Raw genomic sequence first — 21,468 nt, forward strand, 5'->3', positions numbered from 1 at the left:
ACACCTGGAAAGAACTGAACATGGGAATCTGATAAAGAAAGATTTTCAGGATGGTTATTCAGAGAAATATCTGGGACAAACGAAAAGAGGAGTACTTATATTAATTGTAAGAGGAGCTCTAATAGTGATAGAAGAGGAAAAAAATAATTGAAGATGCATAGTACTAAGGGGCTACTGGCTAGGGAGGAAAATTACACTGGCATGCACTTGCATTCCACCTAAATCTGCTATAATGGAGATTATGAAAATTTTGGGGAAAAAATAATCAGCTTTGAACAAGGAGTATTACTTATAGGTGGAGAGTGAAATTTGGTTTGCAACAGTGAAGATGTGCCTGGGAGGGCTAATAAGGGAAAATATAAAAGGAGGGTAGATTTTTGAAGAAATTTATGAAAATGTTTGGCATGGAATTCAGCACTAGGACTTCTGAGTAAATTTACATATTACTCACAGAGATTCAACGGGCTTGGCTAGATAAGCTTTTATATCACACAGTAACATGTACTTTTAATTGAAAGTCTTGAAATGCACCCAATAACTATATCACATCATGCACCAATAATAACTAAATAAAACACAAGGTAATGAAATAAAAATGAGACATTGGCGATTTCCCACCTATCATTTGAAAAGAGGGATTTAAGGAATGGGTTTTGAAATTAATTTAGGAGCTACTAAAGAAGATAGAATTTTCTTCTGAAAATGAAGCTAGGGAGTGGGATAAAATTAAAATGGAGATTAAAACTAGGGTGGAAATAAAGGAAAGGGAGATATGGTTAAGAACTAACAAGAATTATTTAGAGGGGTTGACAAATGTTAAAATATTACAAAATAGGGGGAATCTCTCAGAACAAGAAAGGAGCAATTGCAGAATGTTAAACAGAAAAAAGTGATTACCTCAATAATATACATGAGCTTAGAAAGATTGCTGTTAAGCAACTATATTTTTTAAAATAATAATTCCAGAGCATAAAAACTTTTAGCACAATGACTCGGGCAACAGAAAGTGGAAAGGGCTGTCACCAAGCTTGGGGAGCCTATAACAAAGATAAGAGATGCTGTAGCAGTATTAGAAATATTTTTTGAAAGTTTGGATAAAGCAGAGACATGGAAATCAAGAAAAGGTACAAATGGAAGAATTAAACATGCCAGGGTTAGAGGTAGTTAGGTCTTAATTACTAACAGTAGTTAAGTCTCAATTACTAACAGTTAAGACTGGATGAGATAAAAATTGTTATGTATAACCAATCTACAGGAAATTCCCCAGGAATAGATAGTATTCCTGTGGAAGTTTGGAAGTTAGGAGGAAAAAAACTGAAAGATCTGTAAAGTTTTTTTTTTAAACAGTATTTTAAGAGGAGGGGGAAGTACCAATATCCTGGAAGAAGGCAGTGGTAACAATAATACCTGAGGAGGATAAAGATCCATTAGATCCAGCTTCATACAGGCCATTTCAAGACTAAAACCATGATCATAAAATGTTTATTTCTATAATGGCTAAAAGAATGGCAAATGTAATACCAAAACTGATAGATATGGGTCAGTGTATATTAGCAGAACACTGATGATCCAGAGGGAAGCAGAAAGTAAGAAAATACCACTTTTATCGGTGGGTCTTGATGCAGAGAAAGCATTTGACAGTGCAGACTGGGACTTCATGAGCAGGGCACTGGAAGCATTTGCTTTCCCTGATACAATCTAGGACACCTGTGCACTGGCCCAGTAATCAAGGAGCCTCAATCCTCACCACTAGCACCAGTGAGGGGTGTCCACACTGGGAGGATAACAAGTACACACAAAGCAAAGCACAATTTCCCTTAGGAGCACACAGAGATCACAGTCAGTCTGGTGATGTTTTCTCTCTATCTCCAGATCTCTAATAAGACTCCCTACTGGCACAGCCATACGGTTCAGATCTCAGCTGAGTAGTCAGGCCAAACCCTCCAGTACCCTTCTCTGTCCAACCAGTGCTCCCTGTCCCTGCCCAAGCAGCTGATACACACATTGAGATAGGATTTATATACAAATACACAAACAATCCTGGGGAAGGCTGGCACAGGTTCACTAGCTATGCCCCCTTCTGCCCAGGCTATAAGGCAGTAATCACTGCCACCAACTTCTCTTATCAGCTACTAATAAGGCCACTCCCACAGGGAGTCCTATTCTACTGTGCAATGTTACTGTTATTCAAATAGTAAGTGTGATGAACAGCAAAGCTATTGGAGTGGCTTGTACAGTATCACTAAATACATGCAAGTACAAGAGCTTAAATATCTATACACAAAACAGCCAGAGTTAAGAGGTTTAAATATATTTAATAATAAATAATAAAAACAAAAGACAATACTTATTAACTCAACACAATGACATTAGAGAGTTCAGAAATCACAGTAAATACTTTAAAACAACATTGTAGGACAGTCTCACAAATATAGAAAACAGCTACACTAATATTGCTATTTTGATCCAAGAGAAATACTAAGATTTAAGATCCTACTTACAGAGCAAGGCACAGTGCTGGTGAGTTGTGGTCAGATTCAGAACAAAATACAAAAATGCAATCTCTTTTTCACCGAGATGGTCTTAAATTGGTAATACACATTACTGCTGAGTCATTTCAGATTATGTCATTCTTGTCACCTCAAGTTAAGTTCCCAGGCTAACAGAACTTAAAATGTAACATTTCTTTGTGATCTTGCAGCTGCCAGGAAGCCACAGTAATAAAAGACGCATGTGAAACCTAGTAATTATCTCTGTCTTAGGACAACAGAAAGAATTTCCAGCTGCAGACCGTCTCCGAGCTTGAGATCACATACAGCTGTAAAATTATTTACTTATCAGCTTTCTTCCACCAGGGTGTACTGTGGTTACATTTTTGAAGCTCAGCATAACAGTTTTCTTACATTTGTGAAACAAGCCTGTGGATCATATTAATATTTACAATGACATAGAACTACGTACAAAATTCTATCTAGTTAGGCTGACAGCCTCTCAGTTTATTAAACAATTATAAGGTTGATTAGGAGCACATATGAGGGATGGGAGGCATAACTTAAAGTGGGTGGGGTCCTCTGAAGACTTCTGCTTGAGTAGAGGAACCAGGCAGGGTTGCCAACTTTCCCCTTTGTTATTTGCATTATATTTAGAACCAGTGGCAAAGAAAATAAGGGAATCAGAAATTCAAGGTATGGTTAAGGTAATAACTGGTATGGTTGTCCGGAAAAGCTGGCTATTTGCAGATGATATTTTATACACGATAAATCAGAAAGGGACATTACAGTGTTGTGGAACATTTCAAGACCATTTCAAATATTCTCGGGATACAAAATTAATTAAGCTAAAACAAAGACAACAGAGGTAAAGTATGTAGCCACACATGAATTGGTCCAACAATATCCACATTTATGGGGACATGGTAAAATGAATTATTTAGGAGTATGGATTAGAAATGACTCTGTTGTGACAACTAAGGATACGTGGGAAGAGACTAAAATTGAGAAAAAAGACCACCTCCATAACCATGCGCGTGATGTCGAGCCATCCGCCCAGATGCAGCAATTGCAGAAGATGACAGAAGAAAAACACAAGACACCACCAAAACCTAAGTCTTGAAAACAACCATAGGAAAATACCGACACACCAAAAACCTACTAAACAATAAACCACCAACACACAAATATGTACAATATATAGATCACAGAAGGTAATAAATCATACACACAATCCCCTAAACACCTAGGAAGGAGGTAGGTAAAACAGTTTTATAAACTAGTGTAAATGAGCAACTGTATCATGTAGTTCATTCTAAACTGCCCTAAACCATTCCAGAATTGGCTGGCAAAGGATAGTGAAGCAGGAATCGTCAGAGCTGTGAGCAAAGGGCTGAGGCAAACCAGCCTCAGAGGTTGGTGTAAATGAGGAGATTGCGAGTATGCTGAAGCAAAACCAGTAGCAGCGCAAATCCTTAGAACAGCTGTGCCACCTATGAAAAAGCCTGCAGAAGTGGCACAGTGGCTGCCTATGCAATCCCTCAATCCCCTTAGAACCTATTTGAATCCCAGCAAACACCAACTGCCAAAATTAATCAAACCCAATTAAACTGTACCCTAATGATGCCAAAGAAAAAAAGAACTGGCACATGTAACAAAAGACCCAACAAAGTTGAATTGACCAAGGCTTGCATAGAGAACTTTTAAAAAATAACCCCAATCCACAAAACTGCAGTTTGTTAAAAGCCTTATTTGTGCTTAAAAAATCCTTCATAGAAAGAATCCACAGAGGATAGCTAAAAAAAATAGTTGCCCTACCCTTGGGACCCTTAAGAAAAATTGGCAATTAGAGAAGGAATAAAAGCAACACCTGAGAAAAACTTGGTAGTAAATAGGCAAAGGTGCGTTTGATTTAAAGTGCCTCCTGCAAATAAAACCCTTCTGCAGAAAGGGGCCTGCAATTCAAAAGCGCCAAGACAAGTATAGTTCATCTACCAAAAGGAGTGTAAGAAAACACACAAGTCACGAAAAAGCAGTTGTCAAACAACCAATCCCTCTAAGAAAAGCAGTCAACAAAATCTTATATCCAAGCAGACTCTGAAAAAAAAAAAATGCTTAGGGATTCGCAGCAACAATAGGTTACAATCATAGTGAGTAGAAATTGTTGTGAAAAAAATAAGAAGTGACCACTAGAAAGCTTTTGAAGCCAATATTTTAAATAAATGGTGAGCAACAATCCAAAATATCTCAGAAATTTGAAGATTTTCTGCACTCCAAAATAAAAAACTTTTTCTTTTCTGCATCCATTTTCCTTGTAAAAGGTCTTGAAACCATCAATCACATTTAAACTTGTTGAAAATTCTTGAGACCAGGCTGGTAAAAAAACAAGATGATCAGGCTGTTAGATGAAGCTGAGATTGTTGAAACATAATCCACATTGAGAAGGAATGGAGAAGACAAACCAATACGATGAACCAGAAAATCTCAGTAATGGGTACCAGATCTGCCGATCTTTGCTGTACCAGTGCATAAAATCCTTCCTTTCTTTCAAACCTTTCAGTTTTAAGTTGTCCTGTTGACCAGAGGAGAAGAGGTGTAAGACTGAAGAAGAAAGACTGTTGAAGCCAGAGCATGGAAAGGAGAGAGAGAAGAGCCTTGTGATGAAATGGCCAAGTTTTCTCCTTGAGAAACAAGTGGTGAGCTTTCAAGTAAGTGATTGAGAGAGCTTATCAACGAGTTCATGTCTGAGTTCCCCATTGCAAAGAAGATTAAAATCCAGTTTCTTGGATGCATACACCTGACTGTCACTTTAACAGGAGAGAGCTGTCAGTTTGTCAGGACCATGATTTTGTGAAGTGACATGCTGTTAGTGCCTGATCTCGTGAGGATCCATGATTTGTCTTGCCAACACATCTGCTAAGAGTTAATGCTCCGGCAGAACATTTGTTGATGACAGTTCTGTGCAAGCTGTTGTTCCTAGAATTTACACCTGCCCTGAACATGACACCTGAAATGTCTGTTAGAATCAACACCTGCCCTGGAAGAAGTAACTCCTGTTGATTGTTAGATGCAATCTGCACCTGCACTTGACATCTGTCCCCCTTTTCCAGAATCTGCCATCCAGTCAGAAGCATCTTCTGTATCTGTCTGCATAGTCTGAGTTGGGCAACTCATGTCGGCCCTATCTGTCAGAGTGTCAGAGAGGCTCCTCTAACGGACATTCCTTCTTTTGAAATCCATTTGAAACTTTTGAATTCTGTATCACAGAGTGTCCTCCTTGTCTTGTTTGATTTACCATTGAATTTTGAGATCCCATTGCAGTTTTTGGCATTGAGTTTATACACTTGAAGAGATGTCCAGCACCCTCCCGAAGGACTGTCCTTGCAGTCAGCCAGAACCAATATGAGGTTTGATTGAGGGAAGATGGGGGTAAGATAGTTTCTGGTTTCCGTTAAAAAAATGGACTGCCTTGTGTTCACAGTCTCAAGAAAGCACATGTCTGGTCTTGTGCTTGAGAGGTTTATGTGGGTTAACAGAACTGCTTAGCATCTCCCACACTCAAGAGCCTATCACAAATGCTGTATAGACTAAGTAAATCTGTTTTCTGCTCCAGAATCAGGCCCTTCAAAGAAGTTTAGCCATCAGCTTTTAGCTACTGCTGTTCTTTCCCTTCTGGAGCCTAAGAATCAGGCAGAATACCTAAGTAAGGATAGATTAAAGCCAATTTGAGCAAATGCTAAGAACTGATAATGCGAAGAAGAGAGTAGATCAGGCAATAGTAGTGTAGAGATACTGATAATCAAAGCCTTATCCAGAGAAAGCCAAAATCTAATAATACCTATGTCTGATCAGGACAAAGAAAACTTAAAGGTAACATAACATGAAACTGTTATGTCCCATTTTGTAAGTGTTGAGGATAGATAAATCCAAAATTGGTCTCCACGTGTCCCTTCTTGTCCTATAGAGGAACAGGTTCAGGGGATAACAGGCACTGATAGAATGGCCCCTATTCTGAAGACTTCCCCCTATGTTGTTTGGCCTTTGCCCTTTGAAGGAAGTTTCTGCCTTTTGAGGAACAGGATTTATGGTATGAAATTTTTGCTCAGATCTTTTTAAATGAATAAGAGATGGTGAATAAGGACAGAAATTGAAAGGAGCTATGGTAAAAAAGTAATTCTTAAAAATGTGGTGAAGCCAGACAAGAATGGAATGTCAGCAATTCCCAAAGAAAAGAGCTGAAAAGCAGAGTCAAAATCTTGAAAAGAATCCTACTTACTCGCCACTGTGCCCAGCTGAAAGGCTGCCCTGTGCCCTCCAGAACTCTGAGCCTAGAAAGCCCTGAACCTAGGCTCTGAGCAGGTGAACTCCCTGTTCTAGGCCCCTTGAAGACAGCCCTCTGAGCCTCTATCCCTAAGGCTCTGACCCTAGTCCATCCCCTACCAGACTACTTTTAATAGCCTTGAGGCTGCACCTGCAAAATTTACTTAACTTTCCTACCTGCTCCAAATTTTACTCCACCTTCTAAAGAGCCTTCCAATCCACAATCTTTTTGCATGCTCCCACATCCAATAAAAAACAACATCTCAGACTGTAAAGGAAATCCCAAACAGTTGCGACCAATAGCTCAGCTAAGAACCAGTGGCAGCCACCCCTAAGGAGGCCTGCACCGTGCCACCCTCGAACAACCACCCTTTCAAAAGCAACACCAAAACACCTCAACCAACACCTGTTACCAGCACCTTCAGTACATTCAACCTCCAGGCATTAATCCAATCCAACTACTTGTCCCAGAAAGCAATTCATTGCCTTGAAATAAAATGAATAGAAGTATTTGAATGATATTTAACAAGTGAAAAGCATGCCTCATGGCTCCCTGGGAGAAAGTAACTTTCTTTCCCCATCTATCAGGAACAGACGCCCTTTTTAACAACAACAACAGGAAATTCAACACCACCCTCCTGACAGTTTCCGGCCTGCCCTCACCAGACCTTTCTATTACTTTAACTTGGGCAGGGCCTCCTATAGTACCTATCCCACCCTATGGGCCTAGGGTCTTCAGGGTTCAGGGAAAGGGAGGGGAAAAAAAAAAGCCCTGCAAAACCATCTTCTAGACATCTAGTACAGGAAGGGCTATGCTGTTGGGTAAAACAAGAATGGGTAAAACACCTCCTCCTAAGCCTCTTCCTGAAAGATCATGAAAAATGACCTCCCCTCATGGAATGGAGTCTCAAATGAAAAAGAATCCAGGAAAGGAAAAAGATAAATCATGAGTCAGATCCAGATCAGGAAGGAACATCAGAGTCTCAGAATAACAGCTCAAGCCTCTCAAGTCTGCTCCGAGACTGCCCCAAGCAAAGGGGCACTCTAGGCCTCTCTCCTCAGGCCTCTCCTAGGCCTCTTATTAGGAGGGCAATCATAGAGCAATCAATTTCCTCTGCCATTTCTTTCAAGCTTTGCTAGGAGAAAGAGCCAGCTGAAAAAAGAAAGAAGCCTGAAACCCTCTGGAAGAAAAGAAGCCTCAAGGAAGGAAAGGAGGAGAAACAGAGACACCTTAAAGAGAGGAGGAGAGAAGAAGCCCCCTGAGCCGCCCCTTCAGCCTGGCCTACCTCCTGAGAGGACACACATCCTGTAAGTAAAGTCTCTCCTGAGACTGGGGCAAACTCCTGGCAAAAACTTGACACTTCCGGGACTTCTTCTCTTCCACCGCCGCGACTGTGCTTCTCCTTTGCTTTTTTTTTGCTGCTTTTTGCTTTTGAATTTTTAAGCGGCCGAGGCAATTCGGCGCATTTTAAACTAACCTTTCCAAAAACAACCTTCTCTTCAGTAAACCTTCCTTAATAGCTCTTTGTTTGTTCTAGCACAACCAGCAAAACCAACAACAGGCCCAAAAAGGTATCTACACAAGGTATACACAAGGTAATACTATGAGTATGGTAATTCTGTTTCCCACACAGTTATTCACTTTTCACTTTTTCCGACATCTGGTAAAATAAAAAAAAAAAAAAAAAAAATAAAATTGCCAAGCGCCACTTTTGCCAACTTTGATTTTGTCTGAAACTTCGAAATCAAAAAATTTTCAACCTGCACTGCAAAACTGCTTCGCATCGGACCAATCGGCAAAAAAAAAAAGACTGAGATGCGGTCTGAAGCGCATTTGAGTACACCCGCCCGCACGCCGTCAGGCGTCCGTGACCGACCGACGCCAGCCATTTTGGTATTCGGGCCGACTGACCATGGACTACCCCAATGGTTAGGACTGCAGCAATGTGGAATGAAGAACATCTGGAAGCTTTGTTATATGGATATAGATACTAAGATGCAAGCAATTAAAATGTTAGTTTTGTATACAGATCAGGCATACTTCTATCAACCAGCTGAGAAGCTGTGGATAGCAATTAAAAAGAGTTGAAGGATTTTATATGGGAAGGGAAGACAGTAAGGGTCAAGTGGGATAAGCTGATTCTTCCAATAGAACAAGGCAGACTAGGATTACTCAATTTGAAGTGCTATTTTACAGCAACACAGTTAAGGCTCTTATACATAGTACAAGCAGCAAGCTATAATTCAAAGTGGAATAGAATGATGATGATGGGGGGGGGGGCTCACGAAATGAGTGATTGGGATTTTGGATGCAGACTCTTAAGGAAAACAACAAAAGTCATACAGAGTATTATATTTATAAAATAGCAGGGAGTATTCTAAGAACTAAACCAGCACGAGAAGAGAGATTCTGCCAATAGGGTGACTGTGGTTAGGGATACAGATAATAGGCAAGAAGGGTCTGGAATTTATTGGAGAAAACTGGCAAAGGAACCAGGGTATTTGGAGCAAATAACTAGAAAGGGAAATGTAATAGAATACAAAGAGGCTAACAATTTATTTGGACTGCAGATTAGCCAAACTTCCCTATCAAGGGTTGATATCAGAATATAGGCTAAAAGAAATAGGGGGGGGTCCTAAATGAAAGTCCAGCACTGGTAGAGTTTTTAATAGACTCTAACAGAAGCTGCCATTCAAAAATAAATTAGTACAGTATACAAAATATTGCATGATAATTATAATAATCAAAGGAGCTTAGAAAGAATTGGGAAGAGATATTGGATAAGCAATTCACAAAGAGACAACAGGGGTATATATGTATAGCTCCCAAATATGCACAAAGTCTAGAAGATTTAGGATCTTTGCCTAGAAGTGTTTACATAGATATTTTTACACCCAAAGAAGACTCCACAAAGAATTTTTCCTCAGGTGGATAGCAAATGTTGGAGATGTGACGGGCAAGAAAAGGGTGACTGGGAGCATATTTTTTGGGAGTGTAAGGAGCTGGGAGACTCTACGGATTCCCTGCAGACCGCTCTGTCGGAGATGCTGGGTGAGCAGATTGGATTGATGGGGAGATGATTCTTCTGAGCCATGATACAGAATCAGAATTGTCTAGACATAGTACTTGCTGAATCTAATGGTGGCAGCCAAAAAAAAACAATTACTAGAAAATGGAAATCAAAGTCTAGACCAACTTTACTAGTAGTAGTAAACATAGTAACAGACAAAACAACTGAAATTGGTATCTTTAGGAAAGGGAAGGTGCAAAGCACACAGGAAAACAGGGAATTGTAGGAACAATATATGCAGAGAAGGAAAGAGGTTTAAGAGGCAGGATTTGTATAAGCCATATAATGCTTAATTGACAATGGCTGGATAGATTATAATGGATGTATAATGTCTGCAACTACAGTTGTTTCAATGGTGTCTGTGATGTACAATGTTTGCAACTGAAGTGGTGTCATTTTGTTTTTCATTTATATAAATGTAAGATTGGCTATGTCATGTGTGTTAATTTAATAAAGATGTTTATTAAAAAAAAAAAAAACTTGGGATGTTCTACAGGCAAAACATTTCTTAAAAATATCCACCAAGTTTATCCTGGCAAACACATACCTCCTTCGTTCTCTCTTCTAGGGAGACCCAGTTCTCACTAACCTACAATCCTCTCTCAAAACTAAATTTGAAGTTTACTACCACTGCAAACTTGCTACTGGGTCTAATCATTTGCCCATCACTGCACAGTACTGCACAAACTAAAATGGCCTGAACTTACCCATCACCTACTGTACCTGCAGCTAGTTACTAATCACAACATATTATAAACCCTCAGCTTATCCCTAACACCATTCTTGACAGTCACCTCCCCAACACATCCCTTTGATAAGAAGAAAAACTGCTTTCCATCACAAACCCAATAAAGCCCCTGGGTCATTTACCCTTATTCCACAGCTAAAATCTGGAATGCTTTATCACTTTCCATTAGGTCTTACAACAATAATCTATCATTTAAACACTCTCTAGAGGAACTCCTTCCCAAATCCTGGCTATGCTCCTGCTCTAATCCAGAACAAACTACAATCTCAAATTTTCACTACACTTCTCTACCCTATTTTGTACTCACTCCTCCCAATGGATTAACTTTTCTTATACCTGCAACACAGTCTATTTCCATTACTGAAGTGTCAATTTTCTGCATTAACTTTTATCTTTCTCCTCTCTTATTCCTGTATTAACAGCCTGTTTCCTATATTAACTAGTCCCGCCTCTTTCTCTGAAAAAATTTTAATATGCATTGTTTTCCACTGTAAATTCTATGTACTTTAATTGTATCAGTTTCTGTTGTAAAATCTATGTGCTGCATTTATATTTATATGTCTTCTGAAAATTTTTGTTCATAAATTCGTCTATGTACCACATTTACTACAGATGTTAAATTTCCCAAAATACTTTAATGTGTAATTTGATAATTTATTTTTAGAGCTTTTCTTCCCAGGCCTCTGCAGAAACACTTGGGCCCCAGTTGGCCTTTCCTGGTAAACAAATATCATTTAGACAGAGAGGGTACAGAAAAAGATAGCAGAAAGTTTGTGAAGTACAAAAGTCATTAGTCCTTCAGCAGCAAGAAGCTTAAATGCTGAAACAGTTTATGAAATTAGAGGTAGAACTGTGATTAGATAACGCCAGATTGTTCCTGGTTCAAATGCAAGGAGCTTACGGAGAGGTGAATAAGCAACAGGAAATACAAAAAAGTAGTAACCTCATAGCTGGGAAGGGATGTCAGCAAGCTAATAAATCAGTTGGTAAGGTACGGTGACGAAAAATGTGCAATGTGTGTTTAAAAACAACTATTACTTACCTGTACAGTACAAACATACCCTATTCAGCAGATAATAATGCTTCTGTTTTTGTAGAAAAATACTCCATCCATAGTGTCATCATTGGATAAAAGTGTCCGAAATGAAAGTTATATTACATAGCAGAAATACAATCCGTACACATGCAGGTTCACTGCATCTAAAACTGAACTATACTTAGAACAGAACCACTGACATAATACTTTTAAAACGCACTGAAATGGAAGTCTAAGAGAAACTGCAAAAAGAAAAAAGTGCTAACTTTATAGAATGACCATCAATTATGTCAGAGACCAAACAGTGGAAGAGGCTGAGTACCTACATTTAAAAATGTTAGTATCTCCTGCCATGTACAGCATCCACAGAGGCACATGATTAAGATGTACAATATAAAAGTTAAATGCAATTTAATTCAAACATACTACATGGCTACTACTGAATTCTTAAAAATAAATAAAAAATGCAAGACACTAAAACCAATTCATCATTTTTCATGCACAAAAAACAAAAAAATGCAAACCACTAAAAAAACATGTAAAATACTGACGAAATCTAACAGATTCATGTGTCAATTAGCTCACAGGGCAACTTTAACCAGATCCAGAAATAGCCTTATTTAAGTGCAGTCCTTTTGCCCTTAACAATGGCATTAACTCCTGTAATGAAAAGGTAAGAAACCTTCAAAAGCAAAACATTTGCTGAGCAAAGCAGTGGGTCGATGCCACACTCATGCAAACAGGTTTTTCTGAAAGCTCTAGTTAGTTGGCTTAGTAGAGAATAAAAAAAAAGACAATGCAATTCCTGAATTAGCATAGAGGTGAAAAACAATTGCAAACCTCTTAGAGCACATGCTGACTTTTCTGACACTAAGACTCTGAGGGATGGAAGGGTACGTCATGCAGATAATGAAAGATATCCAATCACGGTCTTATCTGTAACGCTGACCTGCAGTCATTGCTATAGTCTAATCTCTCAGCATTATCATCTGCAGCTTTTTAACATTTCTGTGGTACTCCTTGACTGGGGTGCATCTGAAAACAATCCTATATAGATAAGTACACTGACCAAGTTCGCATATATATAAACAAATAAAAGAGAACCAGTACTTGTTATCCTATAACTAACTAGATTATTTTATATGCAACACCATCTTTGTTTATTACAACAAGCTATTTTAACGTAAATAGCATCACTGTTTTGGATTAGCCGATTTTAACTGCCTTATTTTTATGCAGCGCTGTGAAGTAATGTCATTTTCTTAAGCATTGTGATGAATTGAAGTAATGTCACTTTTTTAAGCAATGTGATGAACATGTGCTTTGTAAATGCTTTAACCATGTTGCACTTCTCTGTTCTAAATTGTACAGTAGCAGTGTTCTTGTCTTGTGAATCTGGACTGAGCCTGCAACAGTCCTATTCGATCAACACTACCTTGGTAAACAGAACTAAATTAATCAAGACAAGTTTTGTAAATGCCTGCATAAATGGAGTCCTATTGTTAATGCTCATACTCACGTTTTGCGAATCTATCAACGCTATACCATGTTACTGCTACTTGGGGGGGGCTACCAAAGAAGAAAACTGTGTCATTTACTTTTCTGTACCCCAAGTGCTACTCTTTCCCAGCTCGTTTTCATCATGTACAAACACATCTACATGAAGGCCTGTGTTGGTCTCATGGCAGCATTCCATGGAACTACAGTCTGTGCATGAGGCACTTGCATACTGCCATCCCTGTAACGATAATACTACAGTTATTGCTAATCTCACCGCTTCACTTCTGTCACTAGTGACAGGTAATTCCGTCTGTTTACTGGCTCACAGTAATCAGCGATTTGCATTTTTCTTCAGTTATCTCCAAAGTATAACAGAACATCAATCTGTGATTGTGATAGGCAACTGCCAATAACGATCACCACAGTTTAACCATTTTACATTTATTTATTTATTTTGTGTGTGTGTGTGTGTGGGGGGGGGGGGGTTACTTGTAAGGATACAATGGATAAAAGGCAGATATATAACAAAAGAAAAGGGGTAATGGAGAAACTTAACAAATCTGACTCTGAGGAAGAAACAAAAAAGTGAAAATATGCAAAGCCTCTATTTATTTATTTTTTACCAACCAGGTAATGAAGTAATCCTTGGAGCCTTTTCAGCTATGACATGGGTCGCATGGGAAAAGGTAAATACAACATACACTAAAGCAACATGGTTTCAGTAAACAGAGAAAGCTACTGTACTTGAAAAAAAATACATGAAGAATTGTGATAACTGTCTCCAAAGAGCACAAATATTTAAACTCCTCTCCAAAACAGGAATGCGCAATCTTTGTCAGAAGTACCAAAATTCTACTCACTGACCTATGGTATAAAAATTGCAGAGAGATAAACTAGAAAGTTATTAAAAAGGAATTAAAGCATATGGAAATGTATTGATTAGCAGAATGGGTGCAGTCAGTAACTGAATGGAGTAAAAGGTGTACAATTACTACCAAAGCAGAATAAATTCACATTCACTTATTTAGAACAGAGGGTGGTCCCTCTTATGTGGTAACAGTATTTAGGAATAACTGCTTGTGTGTGAATATATGAACAAGATGGGGAGTATAGCTGGAAGGTGGAGATTATCTTCTGTATATAAAGCAGAACACGTGTGCGCGCGTGTGTGTGTGCGCATCTTTCAGGCGTACTTTTAATTCGTTCCTGAACTATGAGTATTCCCTAAGTGAGTTGGACTGGATGATTATTATAATTGTAAGGGACTTTTCACCTGTGGCAAGGCCAAAAGGAAAGGGCTAAATAGTTAGAGGGTGGCTGTCTTGGCTTCTGAGATAGTAGGAAGAGGATTTCATCTGGAGTTTACTTCTTACTGACGGAAAGAAAGAAGTGTTTAGTATTTTAACAATAAGCTTGGATAGAAGGAATGCCAAATGAGCTGTGACTGGAAGCCAGTCTGTCTTTTGCAGGTTGAGGCAGTGCTGTTTAAGCCAGGCGGAAGAGAAGTAAATCTACATATGGTATAAACTGCTATTTGTACTTTTAGAAGCATTATATTCAGACTGTAGGACACTAACTCAGAGGGCATATACTAGCCCCTGAGATAAATTTATTTACATTTGTTAAATGGGTAGGGTCCAACTGGGCAAGTAGCCCGTTTTCAGAGGAGACCATTTACCAGTACATTTACAATTTAGTATAGAAGTACTAAAAATGAGTATTAATAAATGGTAGTTAACAATGCCATTAACATTGTTACTAAATAAACCAATAGTTGTAAAAAACATGTAGTACAAGGTATTACAGAAATATAGCAAGGGGAATAATAAAAATCTAACAGAAAAATAAACAAATCAGATGTAGATATGGGATACAGGCACTAGGTGCTTAAGGTGTGGGAGAGATGTACTCGAGAAGACGGTTGTGAAGAAAAGTGGGAATGGAATTAACCAGGTGAAATACAGGGGCAGAGACACTTGCTACTGATGTATTCTTTTAGGCGTTTTTTAAATGAGGTGGTGATGTGATTGTTTTGGATGTTCTGAGGAACAGCAATCCAGACTTTAGCTATTTTAATGGAATAGAGGGAGTCACCATGAAAGTTGTGAGACTGTGTAACTTCTAGCATACATCTGTTGGAAAATCTAAGGGACCTGCAGTTTAAGTTAGGTTGGACCAGGCTTGAAAGTGCAGGGCAGTTACTGGGGTTGTGTATGACTTTGTGGGCAAAGGTGAGTTGAATTAGAGTTATCAGGTTGGGAAGTTCCAGCCAGCTGAGTTGCTGATGAGTGGAGCAATGATGAGTTTTGTGAGGATGAGTGGATGCAAACGTAGCCATTTTGTTATAGCAGGATTCTAGATTATTAAGGTCAGCTTTGTGAAGGCTGGTGAAAATATGCAAACAATACAGGAGGGCAGATACTAAGTAGGATCTTGCTGTGGCTAGTCTGGCTTGGTGAGTGAGGTAAGGTTTGGCCCCTAGAGAGAGTGTGCCAAGTTTGGTGTGGGCCTTTTGATTATAAGGGGGATATATGTTTATCAAACTTTAGTTTGTTTGTCATCTATAGTACCTCTTAGGAGTTTAGTCTGATTGATTGGTTCAATTTTTGTTCAATTAGATAAGTAGACAGAGAGAAGTAGTGAGCTGAACTTGGAAGATTCATTTGTGAAAATCATTAACTTAGTCTTATTAGTGTTTAGGATCAGTTAATGGTTGGAATGGTATTTTTCAATGTCCTGGAAAGATGTTTGCATTTTGTGTTGAAATTCTTGGTGGGAAGGGGATGAGCAGATGAGAGGAGTCTGCTTACTGGATGATAGTTGGGTGGCAGAATTTAGGCTATTGGTAAATATGACAAAGAGGAGGGGGGCCAAGTATGGAACCCTGGGGTACATCAGTGGATACTGGTAGTAGTGGAGAGAGTTTGTTCTCCCATTTTGGAGCCTGTTGACAGTTTGATGGACAGCTGTGAAACCATGTTAGGTATGATGAATTGAGATTGTATGTTGTGAATTTGTTGAGTAGCAGTTGGTAGTATACAGTGTCAAAGGCTTTCGACATGTCAAGGAAAATTTCTGAGACTAGTTGTCCTTCATTTTTGAGGTGACTAATAATATCAGTACATGTTACTAGTACAGTGTTTGTCTATGTTTATGACTGACGCCGTGCTATGAGCTGGACAGCAGGTTGTTAGTGGTGAGGTAATTAAGAAGCTGTTGGTGGATACATTTTTCTAGGATTTTTGTTATGGGAGAGAGGATGGCAATTGGCTGGTAAATGTGATATCTCTAGAAGGGCCACCCTTGTGAAGGGGAATGATGGGGGAAATTTTCCAGAGGTGAGACAATGTTCAGAGACAGCACGATTGATTAGCATGTATAAGGGGTAGGGGATGGAAAGAGCAGCAGGGAGCAAGGAGCAGCTACTTTTGGAATTTGGTTGGTAGCTGGTCTGTAGCAAGACAGCACAGGTTTCAGTTTACTTAGGAGTTTTTTTTAAGTATGTATGTAGTTTGAATAGGTTTAAAGGAGAAAGACTCTGTGTTCTCAGTGGGGGGGTGAGTGGTAGGTTTTGCTTGTCTACGAGGGAGGTGAGGTGAAAGAGTTGATAAAAGGGTGCTGAAGAGTGAGGCTAAGGCCTCAGAGGTACTGGATATGAAGGGAGCAGGGGTGGAGGTTTTTCCACGGTTAATGAAGTAGTTAATATTTTGCCAGAACTTTTGTGGCTTGTTCAGGTGCTTTTGTTGTGAGGATTGAAAGTAAGTTTTTTTTTTATCGTTGGTGATTTGTTTCTTAATTGTGTTGATATATGGTGAAGTCAGTTTTCTTTTTGGTGGTATTAGAAGTTTAGTGCCATTCGATAGCCATGGTAGTTGTCTGGCTTTGGAGCACATTTTCCTTGTGGGGGCAAGATTATTTAAGATGTCAAGGAATTTGTTGTTGAAGTATTCCACTGCAAGATCTAGTTGTAGGTTTTTTTTAGAGGAAAAAAGTCACAATGTTGAAGAAGTAGATTAAATATATCAGGGGAGAAGTTTTTCTTGTGACAGGTGTATTTGAAGGGTATGTAAGTTTGGGTTTGGATTCTTTTTCTCACTAGAAATGTAGGGGCAAAGTCATTTAGTGTGACTGGTAGGCAGCCAGCTTGGTACCCCAGGTTTGGCTTTTTGGTTAATATCCAGTCAAATAGTGACTGTTTTCTGGAACGTTTGTTGGTGCGAGTGGGACAGATAACAGTTTAGGTGAAGTTGTATAGGTTTATAAAATTAGTGGGACAGTTAGAGGAGCAGGAGAGCCAGCCCAGGTTAAAGTTACTGTTTATTTATTTATTATTTATTTATTTTACATTTGTTGACCGGGCTAGTCTAACTGGATTTATGTCCATTTTCAGTAGAGGCCCGGGGAGAAAAGCTCCAAGCATGAGTAGTAAAACACAGTTAACAATATATAACAAGGACATGTAAGAAAACAATACAGTGGTAGCATTGGTTAAAAGCAAAAGTATAGAATTGTAAATAATGAATATAGACATTATGCTAAAAGTTGATTTAAGTAAAGCATGACAGATGTACTTAACACAAAGTGGGTATGAGCACAACAGAGTAACGTCCTTATAATTTTTCCTCTTATTATGAAAAAGAAGCAAGATTAGGAGGCCTAAGTTAGACGGGTGGGAAAAGGGTAAGAGTAGGAGGGGAAATAGACTTCAGTCTGGGTTAGCACAGGGACAAAGCCACTGAGTTTTAAGATGTTCTTTAATATGTTTTTTGAATAGAGAAGTAGAAGCTAGGTTAGATAGTTCAGGAGGAAGCCGATTCCAATTTTTGCCTGTAGTGTTTGAGAAAAGTGAGTCACCAGCTTTATTGTTAGATTTAATTGAGGAGACCAGGAGTTTATTAGCAGAACGTAGTGTAGCTAGATTTTTGTATGGTGAAATCAGATTAGTGAGGATAGGGGTATTATTGGGGTGGTATAGGATCTTTTGAGTGATAAGTAACTGTTGATAGAGTATGTGGTTCTGCAATTCTAGCCATCCTAGTTGTTTGAGGTTAAGACAGTGGTGAGTTTTAAAGGGTGTACATGTAATGATCCCGCTATGCTATTATAACAGGTAGAAAGTTTGGAGATGTTACTTTTAGATAGGTTAGTATATATAACAGAGGCATAGAAAAGGGTAGAAATGAGGTGGGTCTGGGCAATAGTTTTCCTGGCTGTGGGGGTAAGGAAGGGTTTGATTCTACAGAGAGTACCAAGTTTTTTGTTAACAGATTTTATGGTGGCATTAATATGGTCATCATAGTTAAGACGATTGTCAATTATAACACCTAGTAGGCGGGTGGAAGTATTCGGGGTAATGTTAGTAGCATTGTTAGAGGTTATAGAGAAGAATGGTGTGGAAGATTTTTGAGTTGGAGTAAAAAGCAGTAGTTTTGTTTTTTGGGCTTAAGGAGGAGGCAATGTTTCATAAACCAGTTTTCAACATTTTGGAACAAAGTTTGGGTGAGGGACTGGAGGGAGGCTATGTTTAGCAGTACAGATTAAGGTTGAGTAATCTGCATATTGAATGCAGGTGGCTTGAGTTATGTCTATGTGGAGGTCGTTAATAAATAAGGAAAAAAGAAGGGGACCTAAGATAGAGCCTTGTGGGACTCCAATACTTACTAGGAGTAATGAAGACAGATTGTTATCCCAAAGCACTGCTTGCTGTCTGTTTTGAAGGATGATAGTTTCTTGGCTGAAAGAGGAAGCTGACCAAGAAAGGAGGGATTCTATGCTGGGAAGGTTGTTACTGGGGGGGCAGGTAGGTGGCTATATTACTGGCTTTGTGAAGATAAAGTTGTAGGCGCATGACTAGTATTTTGGCACTGGGGAAGTACAGTTTAGTTTTTCTACATTAAAAGAGTCTTTAAAGATAACTGCCACACCACCACCTTATTTGTTTAGTCTATCTTGTGTTATAATATTGTAACCATCAGTTGTGATTTCTGAGTCTTTGATGTGGAGCTTTAACCAGGTTTCAATCAGAGCTATGTCTAGATAACAGATGGTCAAGGTAGCATGAAATTCTGTGATTTTACTTACAAAGCTTCTGAGATTGAAATTGGTTATTAGTAGATTTGTGTTAGAGGTTATAGGGAGTGAGGTACATAGAGTTGTGCCAGTGAGATTTTGGTTCACTGTAGTAGAGGTAGTGGTGATCAGGAGGGGAGTTACTATTAGGGCCTGAGTTGGGATGGATGTCTGTCTGCAGTTTAATAAGTGTTAAGTAGAGCAATGCTAGGTTTTTAAGTTTGCACATTAGTCTGTTACATCCGTACATGGAGAGATGAGCGTTGGTGGAGTGTATATGTTTGAAAGGGAAGAGAAGAGTGTGGCTGTAGTAGTATAGGTGAGGGCTGATGTGGCTATACGTTTTAACAGGAAGTGGAGGGTTGGTGTGTGTATTTGTTGGGGAGTGACAGTGTTGGATAGGATAACTATGAAAGTCAGTGGCATAATAGAGAAGGCATAAGAGAAATGTGTAGTGATGTAATGGATGATGGAGCACCATTAGGGGAGGAGATGATAGAACAATAGGGGAAGTAGAGAAGAATACTTAGGGGAGGGTGAGCTATGTAGTGATGATGGTAATAGGGCTACGGGAACAGGTTTTAATTGGAAGAAGTGGAATGAAAGAGTAAGTGAGGTGAGAAGGGTGTGGGGAATGATGATAGGCAAGTTTGGTAAGGGGTGTGGTATACTTCGCTATAAAAGCATCGAGAGAGGGTGGGTGGGAATGGGGGTAGGGGAGCGGAGTGAGCTCAAGAGTAGCGAGGGTAAAATGGAGCGGTTCTGATCAGTCCCTCGTGGAGGTATCACCAGAAACAATCAGCAAAAGTGGGTGAGTTTTACTACGGCCAGAAGTATAGAACTACAGTTCACTTAGTTAGAAGAGGTCTGCCAATATGAGGATTTCAGCAGTTTATTTCAAAATATTTGTTCACATCAGTTTTTATAGTGACCTATGGGAGAAATTGCCACGAAAAAAATGGTATAAGGGAGAGGGGGGGGGGGGCTATGGGTAGGGTCCACACGTGGCGTGCTCACCACTACAAAATGGCTATAACAATAGAGACTAACAGCAGCACTAGTTTACACAAGGACTGCAAGATACATACAAACTTAAACAATGGGACGGTTGACTATTATATTATCTCTGCTTGTGAAGGGATGCTCACATTCCAGGTGGATATTTGCAGATTATTTGGAGCAGGGCGCGAACTTCTATGCAGATTGGGGCTTTTCTAAAATGGGAAAGAACTAAGTGAAATAAGACGAATGAGGAAAAAACAACACAAATATTAACTGATACCTGCACAAAAAACAAAGACAAATTACTGCAGATATTAGATAAGAACCTGGGAACACAGACACTAGTCTGTTGCTCTAAGTACTTGACAGAAGCTGTAATTGGCAGAAAGCAAATAGGGGAAAGAGGGAGGGAGAAGGTAGCTTGAGTGAGGAAATGCATTCTTTGTAAAAGCTTTCCTGGCTTCTTTGGTGAGTAACTTGAAATGGAGTAGGAGCACTTTAGTTGGTTAGTAACTTATGCGACCAGCTTGCTGATGTGGTTTGTACACAGTTTATCAAGTATTAAGCCAAGATACTTATACTGTTCAACCATGCTAACTGGTTACTAAGTGTAGTGAATCAACAGCACGGAAGCAGTTTTAAGTTTCTGTTGGGAGCTGAAGAGCACTGCAGCAGTTTTACAGACACTAAGTACATTTATTTTAGGTAACTACATAAAGATGGATGTGAAGACCTTTAGAAGAGCAGACAGGGAGGAGGAGAAGGAAGGACACATTATGACCCATTTAGACCCATGCTAAAGGACAATGCTGTCCAAGCTGCTGAAACCTTTACAAAGGCACTCTATGAGCATCTGCAGGAATGTACGAATTGTGCTATCTCAAGTAAAACCAAGACTCACTCCTCCAAGAAAAGGAAACCAGTCTGGCGGACCCCTGCCATAAACAAGCTATACAAAAGGAGGAAACTAGTACAGAAAAGAGTAAAATCCCAAGAAGGAAAAACATCCCTAATCAGTAACAGCAAGAAACTACGATACCTCATTAAATAATCCAAGGCTAGTTTCGAAAGAAAAATTGCCAATGACTTCAAAGATAACCACAAAGCGTTCTCAGATCTGCTCTGAGTTAGAACCGACTAATATTGCAAACATTCTGGCAGACAGGTTTAGTGCAAACTTCATCCCCCTCTCATCCCCTAAAGGTCCCATAACCATACCAGAAGAATGTAGGG

The 21,468-nt window shown here is 39.2% G+C and overlaps 1 protein-coding gene across 1 annotated transcript in view; it reads right to left on the reverse strand.

The window, feature by feature from the left end:
- Positions 1–8,443: 8,443 nt before the first annotated feature.
- LOC122787846 (solute carrier family 35 member E1-like) overlaps positions 8,444–21,468 on the reverse strand; it is a 374,161-nt gene continuing 361,136 nt past the window's right edge. The window contains exon 4 of the mRNA XM_044054762.1: positions 8,444–8,470. Coding sequence (XP_043910697.1) covers positions 8,444–8,470 — 27 coding nt within the window. The remainder of the gene's footprint in view (positions 8,471–21,468) is intronic.

The sequence above is a fragment of the Protopterus annectens genome, chromosome 13.part0 (genome assembly GCF_019279795.1).
Source record: "Protopterus annectens isolate FY-2018-M chromosome 13.part0, PAN1.0, whole genome shotgun sequence".
NCBI classification, from domain to species: domain Eukaryota; kingdom Metazoa; phylum Chordata; order Ceratodontiformes; family Protopteridae; genus Protopterus; species Protopterus annectens.